General features: G+C 40.2%; 1 protein-coding gene and 2 non-coding genes across 26 annotated transcripts in view; all 3 read left to right on the top strand.

Moving 5' to 3' along the window:
• CNOT1 (CCR4-NOT transcription complex subunit 1) overlaps positions 1–20,787 on the top strand; it is a 58,004-nt gene that overhangs the window by 19,021 nt on the left and 18,196 nt on the right. For 7 of the 24 annotated variants that reach the window (XM_065029007.1, XM_065029018.1, XM_065029010.1 and 4 more), the window contains 16 exons: positions 170–410; positions 2,075–2,194; positions 3,277–3,399; positions 3,631–3,782; positions 8,251–8,401; positions 9,807–10,008; positions 10,409–10,555; positions 11,644–11,768; positions 12,616–12,902; positions 14,234–14,312; positions 15,518–15,748; positions 17,022–17,162; positions 18,033–18,212; positions 19,292–19,408; positions 19,885–19,995; positions 20,591–20,668. In XM_065029007.1, the coding sequence (XP_064885079.1) occupies positions 170–410; positions 2,075–2,194; positions 3,277–3,399; positions 3,631–3,782; positions 8,251–8,401; positions 9,807–10,008; positions 10,409–10,555; positions 11,644–11,768; positions 12,616–12,902; positions 14,234–14,312; positions 15,518–15,748; positions 17,022–17,162; positions 18,033–18,212; positions 19,292–19,408; positions 19,885–19,995; positions 20,591–20,668 (2,485 nt within the window). The remainder of the gene's footprint in view (positions 1–169; positions 411–2,074; positions 2,195–3,276; positions 3,400–3,630; positions 3,783–8,250; positions 8,402–9,806; positions 10,009–10,408; positions 10,556–11,643; positions 11,769–12,615; positions 12,903–14,233; positions 14,313–15,517; positions 15,749–17,021; positions 17,163–18,032; positions 18,213–19,291; positions 19,409–19,884; positions 19,996–20,590; positions 20,669–20,787) is intronic. The other 17 variants (XM_065029017.1, XM_065029025.1, XM_065029019.1 and 14 more) reach the window with 6 other exon arrangements.
• LOC135575380 (small nucleolar RNA SNORA50) lies at positions 8,765–8,900 on the top strand. Its single transcript, XR_010466003.1, has one exon. It is a non-coding gene; the product is annotated as a small nucleolar RNA SNORA50 (small nucleolar RNA).
• Positions 18,737–18,875, top strand: LOC135575379 (small nucleolar RNA SNORA46). Its single transcript, XR_010466002.1, has one exon. It is a non-coding gene; the product is annotated as a small nucleolar RNA SNORA46 (small nucleolar RNA).

The raw sequence follows: 20,787 nt of genomic DNA on the forward strand, positions 1-20,787 counted from the left end.
CTTGACTGTATGTGATAGGAGCTGCAGTATCAGGTTGTTTGCAGTGGGCATTGTTTTAAGTCATGTTATGGTTGTTGCTACAAAATGCTTGAATCCAGGATCTTGTCAGATAACTACTTTGTAACTTTTTGGGGTGGGTTGTCTGTTTCTTTTTTTTTTCTTTTGTTAGGAAGAGCCTGGATTTGATTGAATCTCTGTTACGATTGGCAGAAGTGGGACAGTATGAGCAGGTTAAGCAGCTCTTCAGTTTTCCTATCAAACATTGCCCAGATATGCTGGTATTGGCCTTACTGCAGATCAACACGTCCTGGCACACCTTGCGCCATGAACTTATCTCCACGCTCATGCCAATTTTCCTTGGCAACCATCCCAACTCTGCCATCATTTTGCACTATGCATGGCATGGACAGGTCAGTATTTTCACTGGAGTGTGCTTGTAGTTTGTTCGTGTAACTGAAAGTGTGTCAAATGGGCTCAACAGTTAGAACAACAATGCTTCCATTGGTTTATAAACTGGGTAATTCAAAGCCCAAGAGGTAAATTATCAGTGGTTTACGCAAAGTAATGAGAGTTGTAACGAGTTGTCTCGTCTCTGTCTTGAAGCAAAGTATTGTGATTTTGTTTTCTTTGGGGAAATATATTCAGAACAAAGAAATAATGTTCACTGAGAAAATATTCCAGGAAAAGTAGAGAGGCTGAAGTTAAATTTGACTGTTTTGGTTGGATTTTTTTTGTTGTTGTTTGGTTTTGTTTGTTTTGTTTTGTGTTTTTTTTTATTTGTATGTTTGTTTTAGCCTTTTAGTTTTAGAGTTTATAAAAGTTTGATTAAAAACAAACAAAACCTGAACACAACCACATACACCAACAACAGTCCCCTCACTGAACTCTCAGCCTCACACATTTAAAGTGTAGAACCTTGAAGCAGGAAGAGCTGGGGGGTTTAAGCCAGACTAATCTCCATTTTACTTGCTAAAACATTAAGGCTGTTCTAGGTATAAAGAAAATACCTAGACTGTAGGTTTTAAGAATCTAGGGTGTTTTCTGCAAATAAGACTGGCTGCTGACCTTCAAGGGGAGCTTCCATTTAGAAACAGGGTAGCTATGTATATAAACACCATGCTTTGGTGGGCAAACAAGTGGGCTTTTATGGATTTGACTTTCGGTGTGGACTTCAGTGTTGTGTCCACTGGTAGTTAAGCCAATAGGAGTTACAAGAAGAAACTCAAGGCAGAGGAAGCCTCTGGAGTGGGGTAGAAGCTGCATTAAGAAACATCCTGCCCTGTTAAGTAAAATGGAGTTAATGATAAGAAGTGTGACTTCTGAGGTTTTGGTCCACATTCACTGTAAAATTATGGCTATTTGCTAGCTGAAGTGCTGTGAATGTGTTCCCTGTTTTGTTTTGGTTTTCTTTTCCTGATAAAAGTCTTTGAACTGAAGAAGTGACAGGGTGGGGGTAGGATAGAGGTGAGGTGCTTTTTGCATAAAGTCTTGAAATGGCAGAACAAGCACTTTTTCTGAAGGGCAGCCTTCACGGTAAAGTACAAAATAATGGCTGCCATGTGACATGGTGCCACTACACAACTTGGTGTTTTTCTTCCCTACGTGATGGAACTGTAAGCAAAACCCTTGCAGCTGTCAAACCCTTAGTTGTGTTGTAGTTTACGATTGCCTCTGTGTGAGCAAAGAGCTAGATATGCTTTTTTCTCCCATGTTAAGGTGACATTGCAGTCCTTGTTTCAGGACAGCATGTCGGGTGTAGCATTTTGTAAAAGATTTGCATATTCCAAAAAAACAATTTCTCTACAATTGAGGGAAATTGGACTTTTGTACAGTGGTAGGAAAGAGACGGGGATGTATGTACTTACCATTTGTAGTTATTCTACATCCTTTGGTTGTAGCTCCTGAATAATTTATTATTGTGTGGTACAAGCCCAACTCAGAAACCATATTCTGCAGCTAATGAGAAAGTATGTTTGCATGTTAAGCTTTAGAGGTAAAATATCTTACTTGATGTTCTCATAGTCGACCCTTTTCCTAAAACCATGAAGTACAATCCTAACTCAATTCTCCTTAGGGTCAGTCTCCTTCGATTCGTCAGCTTATCATGCATGCAATGGCAGAATGGTACATGAGAGGGGAGCAGTATGACCAGGCAAAACTGTCACGTATTCTTGATGTGGCGCAAGACTTGAAGGTGAGTTTTGCAAAACGCTGCCATTATTTTCTGTGTGATGTCTTATGCAGACTTACTCATCTTTTAACAAAGGCAAAGCTTAAGTTAGATGTGACTAATTTAGTATGGATTACTTTGTTTAACATGTGTGGATTCAGGCGGTGCTGCACCTCAAGCAAACAAAACAAAACTGAAAAGCAACCAAAACCAGCCTATGTTAATTTGGCTTTAAGTGCTCTTCAGCTGAGTTGTGGTACCTGACTACGGATGATTTCTAGCTTGTCCAGTTGTGAACACAAGACATTTTACTTGTTTGCAGTAGAGCTGGTTATCGTGGCTTAGCTGACAAGTAACTTGGGAAGCAGTGTGATAGAACTGCTTGCTGTGTGAATGTGCTGTAAATCCAGGAAGAGCTTCAACTGTTGTAACCTTGAGTGTCATTGAAATGGGAATGTAGAAATAATCCTTCAGATAGGTGTGAATGTGGCAGTACTAAGCTTAATGGAGTAGGGTTTTGTTAAGAATATTACTTCTTTTCAGTTGTTTACACATTCACAAAAGAGACTGGAAGTTGTGACTGACTTCTTTGCAGCCTTTATCACTTCCTAAAGTTAGATGCAAAATAATTGGGTGTCTCCAAGTTCAAGAGCATCAACTGCTGCTTCAGTCCAGCTTTGTTGTAGCAGTTACTGTGTTCAAAGATGAGCGCTTTGAGCAGATGTATTCAAAACGGCTCTGAGGGCCTTGAGGTCTGTTTGCAGGGAGATGCTAGGCTCTTCTGATTTCATTTTGTTGCAGTATCAACTTGCTAGCTCTTGGCCACTTGCTGGTGCATTTTCATTAGAGGAATTTAAAACTGGAAGCACAAGGTTGCTTCAAAGGCGGCAGGTTCATGCTTTAAAAGGAGAGCTCTTGCTTATTTGTCTCACGAGCAAGCTGTAAGTGAATTGATGGTACTGATCTTTTTGTTGACAGAGAAAGCATAGCAGCATGTGGTAGCAAGACTTCTTTACTAAAAGTATATGGGGATTAGAAAGAAAAGAAGGGAGAAGGAATATCCTTGTGTCTTTACTAGTAGTCTTCTGATTTTTTTTTTTCTTTAGGCCTTGTCAATGCTGCTAAATGGTACTCCATTTGCCTTTGTTATTGACCTTGCTGCACTTGCCTCTCGACGGGAATACCTCAAACTTGACAAATGGCTCACAGATAAAATTCGGGAGCATGGGGTAAAGCAGGATTTTTCTTTTTATTTCTGCGCTCTATCAGTGGCTAACTTAAGTCACTTTATTGATTGTGTAAGTAGCTTTAAAGTTGTGGAAAGTGTCCAGGTCTGATAGTTCAACATTTTCACTGAACTATAATAGCTTAGCGCGATTATTTCCACAGTGCAATTGCCAAGTTTGAAGTAGTGTCTTGGATGCAGTTTGGGAGATTAAGACAACATTTTTTTTCCTCAGGAGCCCTTCATCCAGGCCTGTATGACTTTCTTAAAAAGAAGATGTCCATCTATCCTGGGTGGCCTTGCTCCAGAAAAAGATCAACCCAAAAGTGCTCAGCTTCCTCCAGAAACCTTGGCGACTATGCTGGCATGTCTGCAAGCTTGTGCTGGGTAAGGATTATATTGCTTGTGCTGAATGTCTTACCTACTTGCAGCTTGTTTGCTGGCACATGGTCACAGCTGGTGTGGAATTTCACATGGAGAACGGGGTTAATGAGAGTATGTAAGCTTGCATGGATAGATGCAGTAGCATGTTTAATTTTGCACTGAACCTTTTGTTGTAGTCTAGGTCACAAGAGCTGGAAGGAGTGTTCTTGTCTTTATAATCAAACTGGTGAGGTGATCTTGATAACTGGGAGATGGCTTATTAGTCAGAGCCTGGGTTGTTAATGACTAGATACAGGGCTGTAATTTGGACAAAAAAGATTACAGGACATAGCTACAGAATGGAACAGCATATTGGAAAACAGTGACTGTATAAAAGATTTTGCAGTTGTGTTAAGCAAATACCTCCATGTGTGGTTATTACCCAGCAGAAAAGGCTAATGCAATCCGTATGTGTAGAAGAGGTAAGTGCTGATTGTAGTGTAATTGAGACTGGAATCAGACATGTGCCGCTTCTGTTGTCTTCATTTGAAGTACTGACAGTCAAAGCAGTCATAGGTTGGAAAATGTCTAAGATCTTCTGCAGGTCAGGTTGTTTAGCTGAAGTCCAGAAGAAAAACGTGTGGGTCCTAGAGAGCTGTGTTAGTCTGCTAGAGGGAGGGGCAGGCTACAGAGACACTAATGGAAACTGGAGTTGAACTAATCAATTTTTAAATATGCTCTTATCATTTAGTAAAAACGACTGAATGTTGTAAGATATTTGTGGTGTCACTTCTTAATACTGTCAGATCAAGATAGCATTTAACTGCAGCAGTACTTCAGAGATAACTAGGCATAGCGTAATTGGACTTAGAAGCCAGAGAGACTGAAAGCTGGAGGTGGTGCTGGTTTTGGTGTTGAATTTTGACACCAAAAGAGGCTGTCATGTCCAAGCTCATGTTACCAGGTCTAAGGCTTATATTGTGTCCTTTGGCTTAGACAGTGTTGTCCTGACAGGTATAAAAAAACATTTTTAAAGGTATCCAGGGTGATTCCTGGCTCTCATATAGATGCCAGGAAGTGAGTCATCAACATAGCATTGTCATAATGGCTATTTGAACTGGAAGAATACCTGTAAGGCTACCTTTGAAGATACCTCTAAGATTTTAAGGAGAAAGAATACTCCTGTTTTTTTACTTGGACCTGTGCAATTAAACTTCAAAATGCACTTGCAATATTGTGTCTGAGGGACGATGGTCCAGCACGCCTCTTGGACTGTCATTTTTCAACTCAAATTGCATCTTTTGTGTGATGCCATGTCCAGATTTTAGAGGTTTAATAGCTAACTGTAGACTTGCATCTAATGTCTCTGTGTTCTGAATATTAATGCGTTACCAAGTTGTTTTTATTCAATTAATTCCAAAAGCCACTAGTTCTCTACTGGCACAATTCTCTCAGCTTTTGGTTTCTTTTTATAGCTACTTGTATTCCCTTTTATGCAAGAATTTGACCTACTTGCAGCCATTTTCCATTAGTTATTCTCTTTGAGCTTTAAAAAGAAAATGCTTGGGTTTCTTTCATTAAGCAATTGCTTTGATTAGCTTAGGTTTCAATCACAAATGGAAGCAGGCGTTGTAAAGACTAGAAGAGTAAAATTGCAGTAAATATTAAATACGTCTGGGAGGATAGTTCCACTCTACCAGCTGAAGTCTGCCATTTCCTAAATCTGTCAATATAGGAGCCCGCTATTTAATTAGGCTGCGGTTATTTTATGTCCCGTTTTGTGTCCAGGGAGACTCTTTTCTTAACCACAAGGACCCCACATGTTCCGAGACTCTTTATTTTTGGTGCAACATGTTTATTTCTGGTGAACATTGCTGTTGTGGCACTATGTAGCAGTGAGGCTTCAAAAAGAAATAAGTGTTCCTTTTATTACTGAGTGTTTTTCAAATGAAGTTAGGGTGGTTGTGGGCACCGCAGGCTGACCAAGGCTGTGATTTGGTAACAAACAGCTCATGAGAAGTCCTCCCCTCAAGGAGCTATGGTGAGTTGAGAGGCAGCAGAGCCTCTTCCATGCAGTCATGTCCAGCGTGGTCCAAACGTGCCCACGTGGGGAGTGCTCGTTCCTTCTCAGGCCCTGCCTTGAGAAGGGAACAGGCTACTGGCGCATAAGGGAATGAAAAGGCCTTTCCTTGCTTCGTAAAAATGGGTTAAACAAAATTGCAAGAGGTATTAACTTATTTCAGCAAGCTGTGACAGTTTTGTTCCTCTGGAACTGGCTGACTGTGGTCCCTGGCTCTCTTCCTTGCTTGCATTTCAGAGTTCTCCATGCTGTAGTTTTCCCTTACTTCTCTTCCAGGAATGGCTCTGATTAGTTTAGTTGCTTGAATATATTTCTACATAGAACTGGAAAATATGAATGCTTTCTTTAAGATCTGGTTATCAAATCATGCCCACCTACTTACCACTTCATATCATGTGCCTCAAGCGCAGGGTTTATTTTGTGAGAATCTGCAGTTTTGTGCTATCTAAAAATATTGTGATGTTTGCATCTTGTTACAGCAGTGTGTCTTGTGACATGATGAAGTTCGCCTTCCATCTGTCTAGAGGGCAGGACATAACAACATTAGTGGCTCGCTCTAAAGCATGAGTGGCCCAGCTGGTCCTCATAAGTATCGAACTCTAGGATTTATGTGTGTCTTAGTCTTCACTGTGGGTTGCCCACAGCAGACTGGCATTTGTTTTACTAAAGCATGCTGTAGTATTATATTTAAGCATAAAGACTGCAAATTTAACTGCTATGAAACAATAGAAGAGGGCGAAATATGTGTGAACTCAGCTCTTCAGTCCCTGGTCCTGTTCCCTGGTTAGCTGCAGTGCTGTGTGATCTTGGAATGCCTCCTGCATCAGAAGAAACTGTGAATCGGTCATATGTACCTTTAAATGTTGAGATTTCTGAGACCATGGCATTGGGGTGTGGACAAATACATATTGTAGATACTGAGCCTACCGTGTGCTGTGCTTGGAGCTCTGTTGTCAGGTCTGGTTGCACTTTCTCAAAACAGTTCCCTTTTGTTGGTGTTGGGTTTTGTGTTGTTTTGTTTTGGGGTTTTTTGGCAGGTTCCTGACTGCTTTTTGATACACACCTCCTGAGCCCCTTGCTTTTAAAGTCTTTGACACAAGGGCCTGGTGAGAGGATGTTAACGCACGTAAAGGAGTTGGTTTATGAAACAGCTGATAAAGTATTTGTTGTCCTGTACAGAATCCTGCTCACCTGTGGTACCGCCCCAGATTCCCCTGTCTGTCTTGGGTGAGCTTTTTCCCACACTACATAGTAGGTCACTGGCTTTGGAGAACAACTGGAAGTCCTTAACTTTGTGTAAGCCTGCAATGGGATACTTGCCAAAACTGATCTGCACTTTGCTTTCCTGCTTTAATCATCAGGATAGTTCCTGTGCAGTAAAAGCTTTTGAAAATTGAGTTTAAATGAGGAATCACCAGATGAGGTTAACAGAGCTGTGCTGGTATAGTTGTGCAGTGTCAGGAAGGAATGTGTTGCTTTAACTGTCCTCACCAAAAAGGTTGAACTAAAGTTTGGGAAAGCTATAAAAATTAGCTGTATTTTCCAAAAGGAACATGTAGGTGGTGTGTGTTTGGTTAGGTAGGTCAGCAGCAGAGCTGACTTTCCTTCCAGTTTGGGAAGCTGGCAGTCAGCTATGGAATACTTTGGAAAGAGGTGCAGTGACTTCAGGCCTAAGTTTTGAGTTCTCTGTTGGCTTTTGATCATAATTTCCTTGAATAGTTAGGTTTCCTGTCTCTGTTTTGGTTAAATGTTGGTGTGTGAAGCATGTATTTCAGTTTATGGACAGGTGAATTTTAGTGAATTGGGTGGTGGTATTTACCCCTCATCCTTGTCTTTGTGTAGTCCAAGTTCTAGTCATGTGTCTCCTCTTTTGGAGAGACCTTGTGTGTAATGAGATTTAGAATGGGAATAATAGTGAATGGTGTGAAGCCTGGGGACAGGAAAAAGCCTTGAGAAGTGGATTTGGATAAGGGCTCATAGCATCAGTTACTGTAATTCATGAGGCTGAGCTCTGTATAGCTCATAATGTGGATTGCAGGAGGCAAAGACTGTTATAAATAGTCTGCTCTCCCAAGGGCTGTTGGAACCCTGCAGATACATATCCCAGCCTTCTGTAAGGCGTTACTTGCTGGGGTAACCATAAAGCACTATTGGAATTTTTGAAAATGAAAGAATATACTATTGGAGATGAAATTTTAAAACTACAGTTTAAAATTTTCTGTTAGTATATAGCCATTTTTCTTGGGCCAAGCTCTAATGCAAGTTTTCCAAATAAAAGGTGACTTCTCTTGGGTTTGTTTTGCAACTTCCGTTTGCGAGATACGGCTCCAGTTTCTGTAGGAGAACAAAATAAGCTAGGGGCCTCGGTTTGATCAGTGTTGTATGGCTCACTATCATACTGCTCTGTTCTAGGAGTGTTTCTCAGGAGCTGTCAGAGACCATCCTCACCATGGTAGCCAACTGCAGTAATGTCATGAACAAGGCTAGACAGCCGCCACCCGGAGTCATGCCAAAAGGACGTCCGCCCAGTGCTAGCAGCTTGGATGCCATCTCTCCTGTACAGGTAGATAAATAAAATGCTGCATTTTTAGAAGGTGTTGTTGCTTAGCATTAGTTTTGCTGCACTGTTTGAAATTTTTCGGCAGGACTAAGTGAGAGATGATGTGGCTCCCTTAGATTTTCTGCTTGCATGTCTAGATAACTTGGTAATAACTACAGAACAATGCCTGAGGGTTGTAGTTCAGAACTGTCTTTCACTTCAGAACTGTCTTTCACTTCACAACTGTCTTTCACTTCACAACTGTCTTTAAGAAGTAACTGAAGTATAGCAGGATGGGAGCACTGAAGAGGGATGGAGATTTGGCTTTTTTTAAAATAACTGAGGATTTATTTAAAGTGCTAAAATTTACTAAGACTTTTGAGAATTAAGCACTGCCTTTGAACCTGATGTGTCTTGTTTGTAGCTTCACGGGCCAAGCAACAGTGCTAGAGCGTAAGGACTTGTTATAACTGGGGCTCTTCAGCTCTCAACTGAACTGCTCTTTTAAAAACAAGGTACATTTAAGTTACTCCCTGCCACTCATCATCCCTTCCTCCTCTGGGAGCAACACATTACAGACAGGTTTTGCTTCTGGCAATTAAATTCAATGGCAGATTGTGCAATGGTAAAAGCTTTTTCACATGGAATAGTGGCAATTCAGCATTTAAGAATGTCTGAAGCATCAGTAGATTATGTAAACTAAATACAGAGAGCAGTTTCCTTGTAAATTGTTGCTTTAATGAAGTTGCTCATCAAATATACCAAATATCTTGGCAACCTGCTGCACATAAGTGATGTGAACAAATAAAGCAGCAGATGCTAGTCTGTATCCATGCTATCTTTTGAACAGATAATACAGTTTTTCTGCTGTTTCTAGCCAGGAGCTCTTAATTTATTGCTTTGTCAGCTGGTACTGTGCCTTCCCTCCTACTCATCACTCAGGTCTTAATGCTTTTTGTTGAAGCCTGCATTCAGGCGTTTAGCTGTGAGAAGCGAGCATCATGGGATCCTTCAGACAGTGGCAAATACTCTGTGAGCTTGTTGTGAAGTAGCCTTTGCAGGTCTTGGGGTGAGGTCAGAGGTTACAAACTGCAGAGCATAAACTGCTCTAGTATTAAATTCTATGTGCTCCTGCTTGTAAGCATTTGCTGTTGCGTTACACTTAACTAGAGACTATGGAACGATCAGCCTTTCTGTCAAACCTCTGATAGAATAGGATTTTATGGGATTATAGAATAAAAAGTGAAGTGGCATTTTGTAGACAAACTGATCTTTTGGGGTAATCTGGATGACTTCAGAATTTAAAGTAACCATCAGAAAATCTCTTCTCAATAATGGTTTTATATGTAGTTGCCTTTATACAAAACCTGCCAAAAGCTTGATTTTTGGTTTATGGCTGTCTGTGTATAATCTTCCTTTCTTCATTCAGATCGACTCGCTTGCAGGAATGGCATCTCTTAGTTTAGGTGGCTCAGCGGCTCCTCACACCCAGAGCATGCAAGGCTTCCCTCCAAACCTGGGCTCCGCCTTCAGTACTCCTCAGTCACCAGCAAAAGCGTTCCCCCCTCTTTCCACCCAAAACCAGACAACAGGTTTCAGTGGCATCGGAGGACTCTCCTCACAGCTTCCAGGTACTGCTATCTGGGCGGAGTGGTTTCTGGTTTTGACACAGAGCTAAAGTGCTGTTATTGCTGTGGTTGGAAATACTGGACAAACAGTTGGATGTCCCGTGGGAGGGAATTATGCAGTTCGTGCTCCTGGGTCACTGCTGAGCCGGCACTTCAGAATGTTGCAGCTGCAATGAGTAAAATATCTAAAGTCAAGATGCTTTGACAGATTTTTAGCAGTATTATTTCAGTTTGAGACAGAGGTGAGGAATTGCTTGAGATAAAACTGCTTGATATTGGGTAGTTATGAGGCTGTATAGCTCTGAGTTCTTGGCAGTGGTAAGTGCATGCTGGGAAGGGCGCAGTTGAGATGACCAGTCGCTTGCTTTTCAGTGGGTGGTCTTACTACAGTTTTATTTTTCAGTAGGTGGTCTTAGTACGGGTAGCCTGACTGGCATAGGAACTGGAGCCCTGGGTCTTCCTGCGGTGAACAATGATCCATTCGTGCAAAGGAAGCTGAGCACATCTGGACTGAACCAGCCTACATTCCAGCAGAGTAAGATGAAACCTTGTAAGTGGTAGTGTTGTCTGTGACTGTGAAGTGTGACTGTGGTCTGCAGTTAATCTGCATTTCCTTCAGGGGAGGCTTGCATCTGTAGGTGATAAATGTTAGAAATTTGGCTTTTATTATGTAGTGAGGTCTAAAAGATGAACTTCTAAAAGCTTGCCAAGTAATCTAGGGGAATAAAAACAAGCTGTTAGTGTAAAAATATGACATTATGAATTTGCATGAACAGGGTGTTTGTTTTCTTTTTTTGTTGTCATGTGTTTTGAACAGAAATGTCATCCTGCTCTTAACAGAGTTGTATGCATCTGGTAAGAGGGTGTTTTTGTTTTATCTGTAGCAAGGTTAAACAAAGCTACCTGCAGCAGATAACTTGTGGTCCAGTTCACTGCTTGACCTGTCAGCATTGGAAAGAAATCAGACTAACATAAGTTAGTGGGAATGTGGGGTTTGGACAGAATAATTTGGTTCTTAACAGTGAGACATTATCCTTAACTCATTTATGCCTCTGAAGTACGCTCACAATGAAATATTGAAGCAAACACCTTTAGGAAGCATAGCTATATGCTAAACTTTCCACACTGCTCTTATTACATATCTCAGTCTCCTTCGATAGTTCATCCATAAGCGCAAAGTTACCAATCTCTACATATGTACCATTTTTGTAGTTAACAATTAGTTTATATTTTTGGGCTTGAGCATTCAGTATGAACTTGCTTAAAGCTCACTGACTGGCCTGAAAGGTTGTGTGAAAGCTCGTGTGCATGTCAGTGTTGTGTAGCATGCTTTATTCTAGTCTGGTTTACGTTCACCTAGTTTAGGCATCGGTTGAGGTTAGCTTGGGAGGCAGCGGGTTCCACAAATACAGCAGTATGTGGTTAATTCTATCTTAGTATTTAGTTTTTTTGCATAAATATAATGTATGAAAACCAGATTTTTTAAATAACAGTTCCCATCTACTAGAAAGGTTACATATTCTGATTTTCAGGAGAATTAGCAGGTTCTGTACAGATTGGAAGAATTAAAAAGGACTAGATGAAATCCTGACTGCCTGGAGTTGTTCTGAGCATGTTATCTGTTTCCTGTTTTAACAGCCGACTTATCTCAGGTGTGGCCAGAGGCTAATCAGCACTTTAGCAAAGAAATAGATGATGAGGCAAACAGCTACTTCCAGCGTATTTACAACCATCCACCACATCCAACCATGTCTGTAGATGAGGTGAGTTCCGTTCTGCAGCAGTTGTATCACCTGATCAGAGACTTGCTGTAATGTTGATAGTAATTATTCCTTCAGGTATGACTTTAGTGGAAAATTATAAAGGGCTGATGGTAGATGCTTGCAGCACTGCTTTTTTAATGAAGTAAATTGAAAGCATGCTGCCTTAGAAATATACAGAGTAAACTTGCAGTTGATCATTACATTCAGCTTTGATTTCTGTGGACTGAAGACTTTAGAGGTCTAATTAACACTTCTAAAATGATACCAAGTAGAAAGAGTTCAATGTGGAATGGAAGCTTTGTGTTTTCAAAACAAGTGCTAAAGTGTGCATGGTCTGTATACATTACACTTATCTTGAATACATTTGTTATTAAAGTGTCTAAAAATTACTGCAACTTCTAAGTACATAAAGGTGTCCTAAGTTCTACCTTCTGTGTTTTGTTAATTTTGATTAGTCTCTATGAGAGTAATTATCAGTCTGATGTATTTTCTCTTTGAAGTACTTCAGATTTACTTTAATGTATTTGTGTGGTTATAAATTATGGAAGACACTGAACATTAATTTTCATTTTTCTAATTTTGAAGCAATGGAGTAGGCAGTCACAAAAAGGTTTTATGTGAAGACAGCTACTTAAAACAAAGGGGAGAAAATTCAAGTCTGAAGAGGAAACTCATAGTGATGTAGTGTCTGCTGGCTGGAATGAGGTTTTCTTGAAGCAGTTACTTTGCAGTCTAGCTTATGGTAGTGCAATTTACCTTAGTGAGTGCAAGTGTTCTTGAAACCTGAAGATGCAGAAGGGCTGAAATAAAGCGAATTTGTTGGTAACAATTTCCAATTTCTTTGCAGGTCTTGGAAATGCTGCAGAGGTTTAAGGACTCCAACATTAAACGAGAACGAGAAGTGTTTAACTGTATGCTGAGGAACTTGTTTGAGGAATACCGCTTCTTTCCCCAGTACCCGGATAAAGAGCTGCACATAACAGCCTGCCTCTTTGGTGGGATCATAGAGAAAGGACTGGTTACTTATATGGCATTGGGCCTGGCCCTGCGCTATGTTCTTGAAGCCTTACGAAAGCCTTTTGCATCCAAAATGTACTATTTTGGTATTGCTGCACTAGATAGATTTAAAAATAGGTGAGTGTGGTTTTTTTGTAATACTTGTAACATCTCATTAACCTTGAACCTGCTCTAAATATGCAGCGTGAGATTGGTTAAGTGTGTTAGAAATTTACACATCTCAACCTCAGGATTACTTTAGAGAAATGCTGAGCTGAAAAAAAAATGAGCTAATGTGTTAGTTAAAGGGTGGGTTTTTTCTTTAAATCAAAATGTTCAGTGCAGTACTTGTATAAATGTGGGACAAACTGAGATGCTGAAACTTTTTAGCGGACTTTGTTTATAAACAATAATTCAGTGAAGTGTTAAGTTAAATGAAGTTGTTAGCTTGTTAGAAATGGGGTGAATGTAATCACTCTTTACAGGTGCATTCCAATAAGGTTCTATTTGCACTCTTTGTTATTGAAAGACTGGCTAGGTCTGGGACTTTGGTTTTACACAGAAATCTCAAGTATGGAAAAAAGTATTAAAAAACAAACCACCACTTTCTCAAAACTCTTAATGGAATGCAGATAGAAGAAACTCTCCAGGCAGGCTGCAATAGTAGTCAGGATTGTGTACCCATGGGAAAAATCTCCATTCTGGAAGAAAATAGTTGAACTTGGAAAGTATTAGAAAGCTTCCTGGAATTATTGAATGACTACAAATGTGTAGGCTTGAAGTGTGGACTCACAAAGCAAGGAGCACATTATCTTCTGTCCTTATTCGTCCTCTATAGTTCATCTGCTGTGCAGATGTGTTAAAAGCTGTTGTTGCAGCATTTATAGTTGGATGTCTTGTTGTGGAGTTTGCTGAGCAGAATGAATGAAGACACTTAAGGCTGATATACTGGAGACTTTGCCACCTCCTTACTCCTTAAGAGCCATTTTAAGCAGGACCTAGAGATTTTGTTCTCCATGAGTAGTAACAGTGTCCAGCATCCATAAGTTGAACTGTAATAATTGGTGTGAGTAGGTGAAGCTTCTGTCTTGGGTGTTAGGGACAGTCCATGCTGTATAAAATGCACCAAACCAGACTAAAAATTACTTAGTCAATAACCTTAGTGCAAACACTGAGTATGAATGCAATTGTGTGCTCAGTCAGAAGTACTGAGATGTTGGATGAGATGAGTTGCTGTGAATAAACCTTGTGTTTCACTGTTGAATGAATTCATTTCAACTGGATTTTGTGACAAAAGGTACTTTGTAGAAAATGCTTTGTTTATAATAAGCACAACTGCTGTAAGCAGTCCAGAATTAGTTCTGTGATGCAGTATGGGAATGACATACCAGTGCTGTATTTGTATTTCTCTGTAATGCTGGTTTTGATCTGGGCTTATGTTTCTGACTAATGTGTATTTTATCTGACAGACTGAAGGACTATCCCCAGTATTGTCAGCACTTGGCTTCTATTAGTCACTTTATACAGTTCCCGCATCATTTACAGGAGGTGAGTATGTTTGTTTTATCACACTGACTTTCTATGATTTTAAGCTCTTTTGGAGACATTCCTGTTTTCCTTTGGAAAAGTAGTCTGAGCTGTCACAATTTTAGGTAGCACGCATCTACAAAAATCACATGCCTTTTCTTACAAGTTTTTGGGTGAATATTGTTCACCTGGTATCTCTTCTGTTTCCATAAATCTGTTTGGGTTGCTTATGTTGAAATAGCTGCCTGAGCATAACTCCATCATCGAACAGGACACATGGTGTTGCACAAAGGTTTTCAAGTCTTTCAACGGATTCACATTACAGTCCCTTAATGATTTGGAGTTTTCCTCTAAAATAGAGAGCATCCAACTGGTTTTATACAGTTTCATGCTCAGACCTGCTAAAATAATCTAGATAAGGTGAGAGAAATTTCATTCCTGAAGGTCTGATTAGAGTAATGAGTAATTTGGACCTGTGGTCCAAAGCAGTGCCGATCATATGATATTTGGTAGAACTAGAGAAAAGCTGATCCCAGTGGCAGAGTTTGAGAGTGTAATCTAAACAAGGAAAGATGTTCACCTGAAGGTAGAGAGGCCATCTACCCACAGCTGCCGAGTCACATAGCAGTCTGTTTCACTGACAGGTGTCAGACCCTTAAATGACCATGTGTAGTCTGATGTTACCAATTCCTGTGTAAATGTGTTACAGTGGGAAATAAACTAATTTTCTACTGTGGAGCTATTTTACAGGATGTAAATATCTTAAAGTTGGACATTTCAGAACTGTGTTTTTGCTTATTGGCTGTGGACTTCAGACTTTACCATTCCTGTGTAGCTGTAGGAGGCCTTGGGGAAGACTTCTAGCCTTCTCATGTGCTTTTTACCCAGTTTCTTGATATTCACACAATTCTCTTAGGCTCTTTCCCCTCTTGTTCTGCTATCCCAGGCTTGCAGGGATGGAGGTTTGGGTAGTGCTCTGTAAAATGTAAGGATGTCAAGTCTCTTGATGCTTGAGAGCTCGGGGCTCCTCTCCAGTAAGTAAGTAAACAGCATCAAGATGTGCTCTGTAAGGGTATTCAGTCGTAGTTTTCAGATTCCTTTAAAGGTGTTAGTGTCAAGTCTTTTAAAGATTGTTGGCAAACCTTTATACTGCTCATGCTAAAAGGCAGCTCACAGTTCTGTTGCGGTGTGTGAAGTTTTGTATGTGCTTGTTTGCCCTGTTTTAGTACATAGAATACGGACAGCAATCCAGAGATCCTCCTGTGAAGATGCAGGGTTCAATCACCACCCCTGGAAGTATTGCACTTGCCCAGGCTCAGGCCCAGGCCCAAGTTCCAGCAAAAGCTCCTCTTGCTGGCCAAGTCAGCACTATAGTAACCACCTCAACCACCACCACTGTTGCAAAAACCATTACAATTACCCGACCGACTGGAGTCAGCTTCAAGAAAGATGTGCCGGTAAGCATTCCGTGACTCCAGTGTCCTTACCGGAAAAACAAAGGAGTTAAATTGCTGGTCTGGATTGAGCGCACGGAGACAAAATCTGATTTAATCTGATTTAAGTTTTCAAACTACAGTCCATATTTTGTATCTACAGCATATAAACTTTTCAAATATGACCAATGTTTTTGTAGAGAATGTATTTTTGATCACAAAACTATAGAATTACTATGGTGTCCAAGTAGAAATGTGTTAATTGAGGCTTTAGTTGTCAAGACAATTACAGAATGATTGTTTCTGTTAATGACTTGCAGTAGGGCTCTTGAAACATTAGGCATGGAGCTTGGGAACGCTTAGTGCACACTGAATCTCATTTGACCCAGCATTTCTAACTGCAGAGGGGTTTTAAAATCTTTAGTCACATATGTAAACATCTCTGGACTGTTATGCAGAGTTATTACAGTGTGGGCAGATTGACAGTATCTGCTATTCCACAGAATGCTCTTGGTCCCGCATGTATGCTGAGGATGTGTAGAGCTGTTACTGTACGATAACTAATGCTCTGTAAGGTCACATCTGTCTGGCTTCCTGGTACTGTCTTTGTATAGCTCTCTTAAAAGGGCTCCTCAAATTAAAGGAGGCAAAAGCCAAAGGTGGCTGAAAGTGTTGTGAACAAATTGTGGGGGACAGTTCATAGTGTGGTTATTAATGTCTTTCCCACCTGATTATGTCATATAGATAGTATTTTCGGGTGTTTATATTGTCCAATTTTAAACTCAAGTCGTGGTGGAGATGTAAAACTGTATCTCCTTTCCCCTTACTTGCTGTGTCCCAGGTGCTAAAGGCCCTGTGTGTAGACCTGCAGCTGTAGGGATGTGGGTCGCATTCTGTTGACTTGCAGCTGGCATGCTGTCTCAGAAATGAAGCTCTGGGATTTCTCCTTCCCAGTTCAGCCCTGAGTGCTCCCAGAGACTCAGCACTGCACCAAGTGCTGCTCTCTGTTGCACTGTGATTTTCTCCAGGCCTTAGGGGTGCCATTGCAGTGGCACCTGTTGTATGCAAATTTAAGTGCTAGAGGTTTCCTGTACAGCAGCATTCTTCTGCTCAGTATTGATCTTTCTTTGTACAGTAAAAAAATCACCAGGCTTTATTAGAGTGCTGCTGAAAATGAATCTGAGACAGTAGGTGTCACCTGACAAAGCTCAATTCTTTTTTCGCCTGACAAAACAGAGCAGAGTTTCTTTTGATGTTGCCTTGAGGTATTGTTCTGAACATTTTGTTCTCCCTCTAGCCTTCCATTAATACCACCAACATTGATACGCTGTTAGTAGCAACAGATCAAACTGAGAGAATTGTGGAACCTCCAGAGAATGTCCAGGAAAAAATTGCTTTCATCTTCAATAATCTGTCTCAGTCAAATATGACACAGAAGGCAAGTATGGAAGAACACTACAAAATTAATTTTAATGCGTATTCCTGGAAATCTATTCTGAAATGGTGGGGGGTGATGTTTCTAGAAAAATTCCAACTAGCAAAATAATAGGGGGGAGCACACTGTAAAGAAACAGTATTTTCTAACACTTTCTGCTTGAATCTCATTGAAGGTACAACATTTTAGGGGAAGGAGAGGTGGGTGAAAGCTGTTCTTAATCTTGCTTTCTCCTACAAGTTGCCTTGTTTCTGCATAGCTAAATCCTTTGTACTGAAGTATTTTATGTCTGTAATTCTTTGTTTTCAGGAAATCACTTCTAGCAGATGCCTTGAATAATTGCTGGGTAGTCCATTCTGATGTTTTTGTAATTTGAAAGCACTGAAAAAATACTAATGCAAGTTTCTGAGAAACATTAACATGAGTTCAGACATTCATATCATAAATGGGCTAGGTGCTGTTTGATATTGCAAGGTTCAGCTGCTGGGCTCATATTTCAAGCTGAAATTCAGGGAATTTTTTCTGAACTAGTAGAAATGTGCAGTACTGCTGCACATAATGTGCTCTCTGTCATGTGAACAGACAGCTTGAACATTACATGCCAACATATTTTGCAGTTACCTGGTGAAAAGCTGAAAAAATGGGGAGGAAGTAAATTATTATGCCTTGCCCATTTTATGATTAAGTCCTTACTGGTTGACCAGTTCTTTGGATAATGACACACTGATTTGAAAGCTATTTTTAAAAAAGCAAAGAGCATTATTGTTAAAAGAAGTTGACTGAACATGATTCTTGGTCAGAGCTCACCCCAGATGTTTGTGGCCATCTTCTCATAACTTCTCTGGTGTGCTTTTTCCTCTGGTATGGGGACAGGTTGAAGAGTTGAAGGAAACAGTGAAAGAAGAGTTCATGCCTTGGGTATCACAGTATCTGGTGATGAAGAGAGTCAGTATTGAGCCAAATTTTCACAGCTTATATTCAAACTTCCTTGACACGCTTAAGAATCCAGAGTTTAATAAAATGGTTCTGAATGAAACCTACAGAAATATCAAGGTGAGTAGTGCAAGTTTTCTAATACTTAGGTAGATTTAAAGATTTAAGAGGATTCTGTTCTCAGGCTATTTGCTTACTGTGTTGCTGATCTTCAAATATGGAATATCATTCAAACAATCTACTTGCTAGCTTACAATTGAACTAGCAGGTTACCTCTATAAATACTAGGGTTCTTCTGGTTTCAGTCAGGAATGTACCAGAGATTTAATTTAGATTGAAAAATCAGAGGGCAAATCTGCATTTGAATTCATCTATGTAGGTGGACTGTAAATTTGTGTGAGGCTTGCAAATTATAACCTAGGGGAATATTGCTTATGGTCTAGTTCTTTTGTGTGGGGAAAGTATAAAGATAAGAAAACCACATGTTCTGCTGTTTTGGTCAAGGAATAAAGAGGAAGGGGAGGGTTTAGAAAGTGGTGTGTGACAACCGGGATTCACTAGAGGGCGAAACTGATGTGAAGAGGAGGAGGAGGGAAAAGCAGTAGCCTGGAAGAGATGAGCAGATGAAAGGAGTTTGACAAGCAAGCACTATTTTTAAACCTGTTGGTGGAATTTCCTGACCACCGTGGGTTACGCTGTAGTGCAAAAGAATCTCCTGGCTCTTTAGAGCACAGCTGACCTTGCTCTGTTCAGCTGATGCTCTTCTGCAGCTAAGGAACAGAACTAGCAGCAGAATGCTGTGACATGATTGACATCTTGAAATAAGAATTGAATGGTTTCTCAAGAAGTGTAAACTGAAGCCTTCAGGTCTGTGGTGAAACATTAAGTGCAAGAATTGCCTTCACAAATTGTACTTTACTAACTGAGTAATAGTAACAGTCTTGACAGAGTAACTGTTAAGATCTGGAAAAGTGTAATCCTCTTTTTGATACTCTTAAAGAAAGGAATTTTGAAATTGCTACAGGGCAGATTTACAGGATGCTGTCTTGAAGGCTGCTCTTGATTATCTCTGTAATGTGACTGAAGCTCAGAATTTAGTGTCCTAAAATTTTAGGTCTTAAGTCAGATCAGCTGTTGGATTTGGTTCTGAGTTTGTGATTGTCTTCTAGTTGTTGCTCAAGTTGCTTTTTCTTCATTAGGTGCTACTGACATCAGATAAAGCTGCAGCCAACTTTTCAGACCGTTCCTTGTTAAAAAACCTTGGTCACTGGCTGGGAATGATTACGCTGGCTAAAAATAAGCCCATCTTGCACACGGTGAGTTTCTGTCTTTACAGATTTGTTTGGTGTGAGTTGGTGTGCTGTTATGCAGCAGTGTAGGGTATTTGGGAAACTGTCACTTTCCTGGTGCCTCTCTTGTGTGCCAAGTACAAAATATGATTCCGGAGTTGGTCATTTAACACTTCTACATTTTTTAATCAGAAAAATTAGTAGTTAAATTCTTGACAAAATAAGTGTAGTCATCCCATGTAAAAATGTGTATCTGTAAATCTTTGTTCAAAAAGTAACTGCTGCTTAGCAGTCTAAAATTCAAGGACAGGTTGTCCTGTGTAGGGACGGGAGTTGGACTCTCTGATCTTTGTCCGTTCCAACTCAGGACGTTCTGTGATTCTCTGACTCAACTTTACCAGTGTGTCCTATAAAGAAATACTGTGTAAGTGGAATCTTTGCAGTGTGCTTGCCTGTTTTTTTCCACCCTCTTCCGCTTTTCAGTTGCTGATTGTATTTTTCAGGATTTGGATGTGAAATCGCTACTACTGGAAGCCTACGTTAAGGGACAGCAGGAATTGCTTTATGTAGTGCCATTTGTTGCCAAAGTCTTAGAATCCAGTGTCAGGAGTGTGGTAAGTGACTGTGCTGACAGAGTTATTGCTCAAGTGGCAAAATAAGTCTTGCAGAAAGTAAGTCTTGCAGTAGCTTTTTTCATAAAGTGAAAAATGGTTTAATGTCATTCAGAGAAAGAGAAGGGAATGTAAGGTCTTGAAGTGGAGGAGTTCCATTTTGAGGAACGTACGTGGCCTGTGCGTTTTTGCAGTCTGAATAGGTGGTGTTAGCTGAACAGTGCTGTCGTATCCCTGAACAGAACTCTATTGAGAAATGGAAGGATGCCTTTGAAAAGGTTCTAGGATTTATTTATTCTTGCTTTTTTTTTTTTTTTAATTTCTCCCACCCCTTTTTGACCCTGATCAGCTCTTGTCTGTTCTGCTTGACATAGAGCTGATCTCTCAGAAGGACCAAGTCATTGTGTTTCCAGTTTAATGTTCAACTAGCACCTAGTACTTTCAAACAGAATACTCACTTCAACCCTAAATGAAGCTGTACAAACTTCTCCACAGCTGTATGCACACACAGGTGTTCATGTTTCAAAAATTTTCAGTTGTAAGTTATCCAAATTATTCAAGAAGTTTGTGTAATACTGCTCTCCTCTTTCTCTTTTAGGTCTTCAGGCCTCCAAACCCGTGGACAATGGCCATTATGAATGTTTTAGCTGAGCTGCATCAGGAACATGATCTAAAAGTAAACTTCTGTTTTTATTTCCTGTACCTACTGAGTGTGAGGTTTTCTTGACATACCAGTCAAGAAGGATGTTGTGAAGGACTAAATTTCACTTCTAGTTTCTTTAGCCTGGGGAAAAT

The sequence above is a fragment of the Columba livia genome, chromosome 13 (assembly GCF_036013475.1).
Source record: "Columba livia isolate bColLiv1 breed racing homer chromosome 13, bColLiv1.pat.W.v2, whole genome shotgun sequence".
NCBI lineage: Eukaryota > Metazoa > Chordata > Aves > Columbiformes > Columbidae > Columba > Columba livia.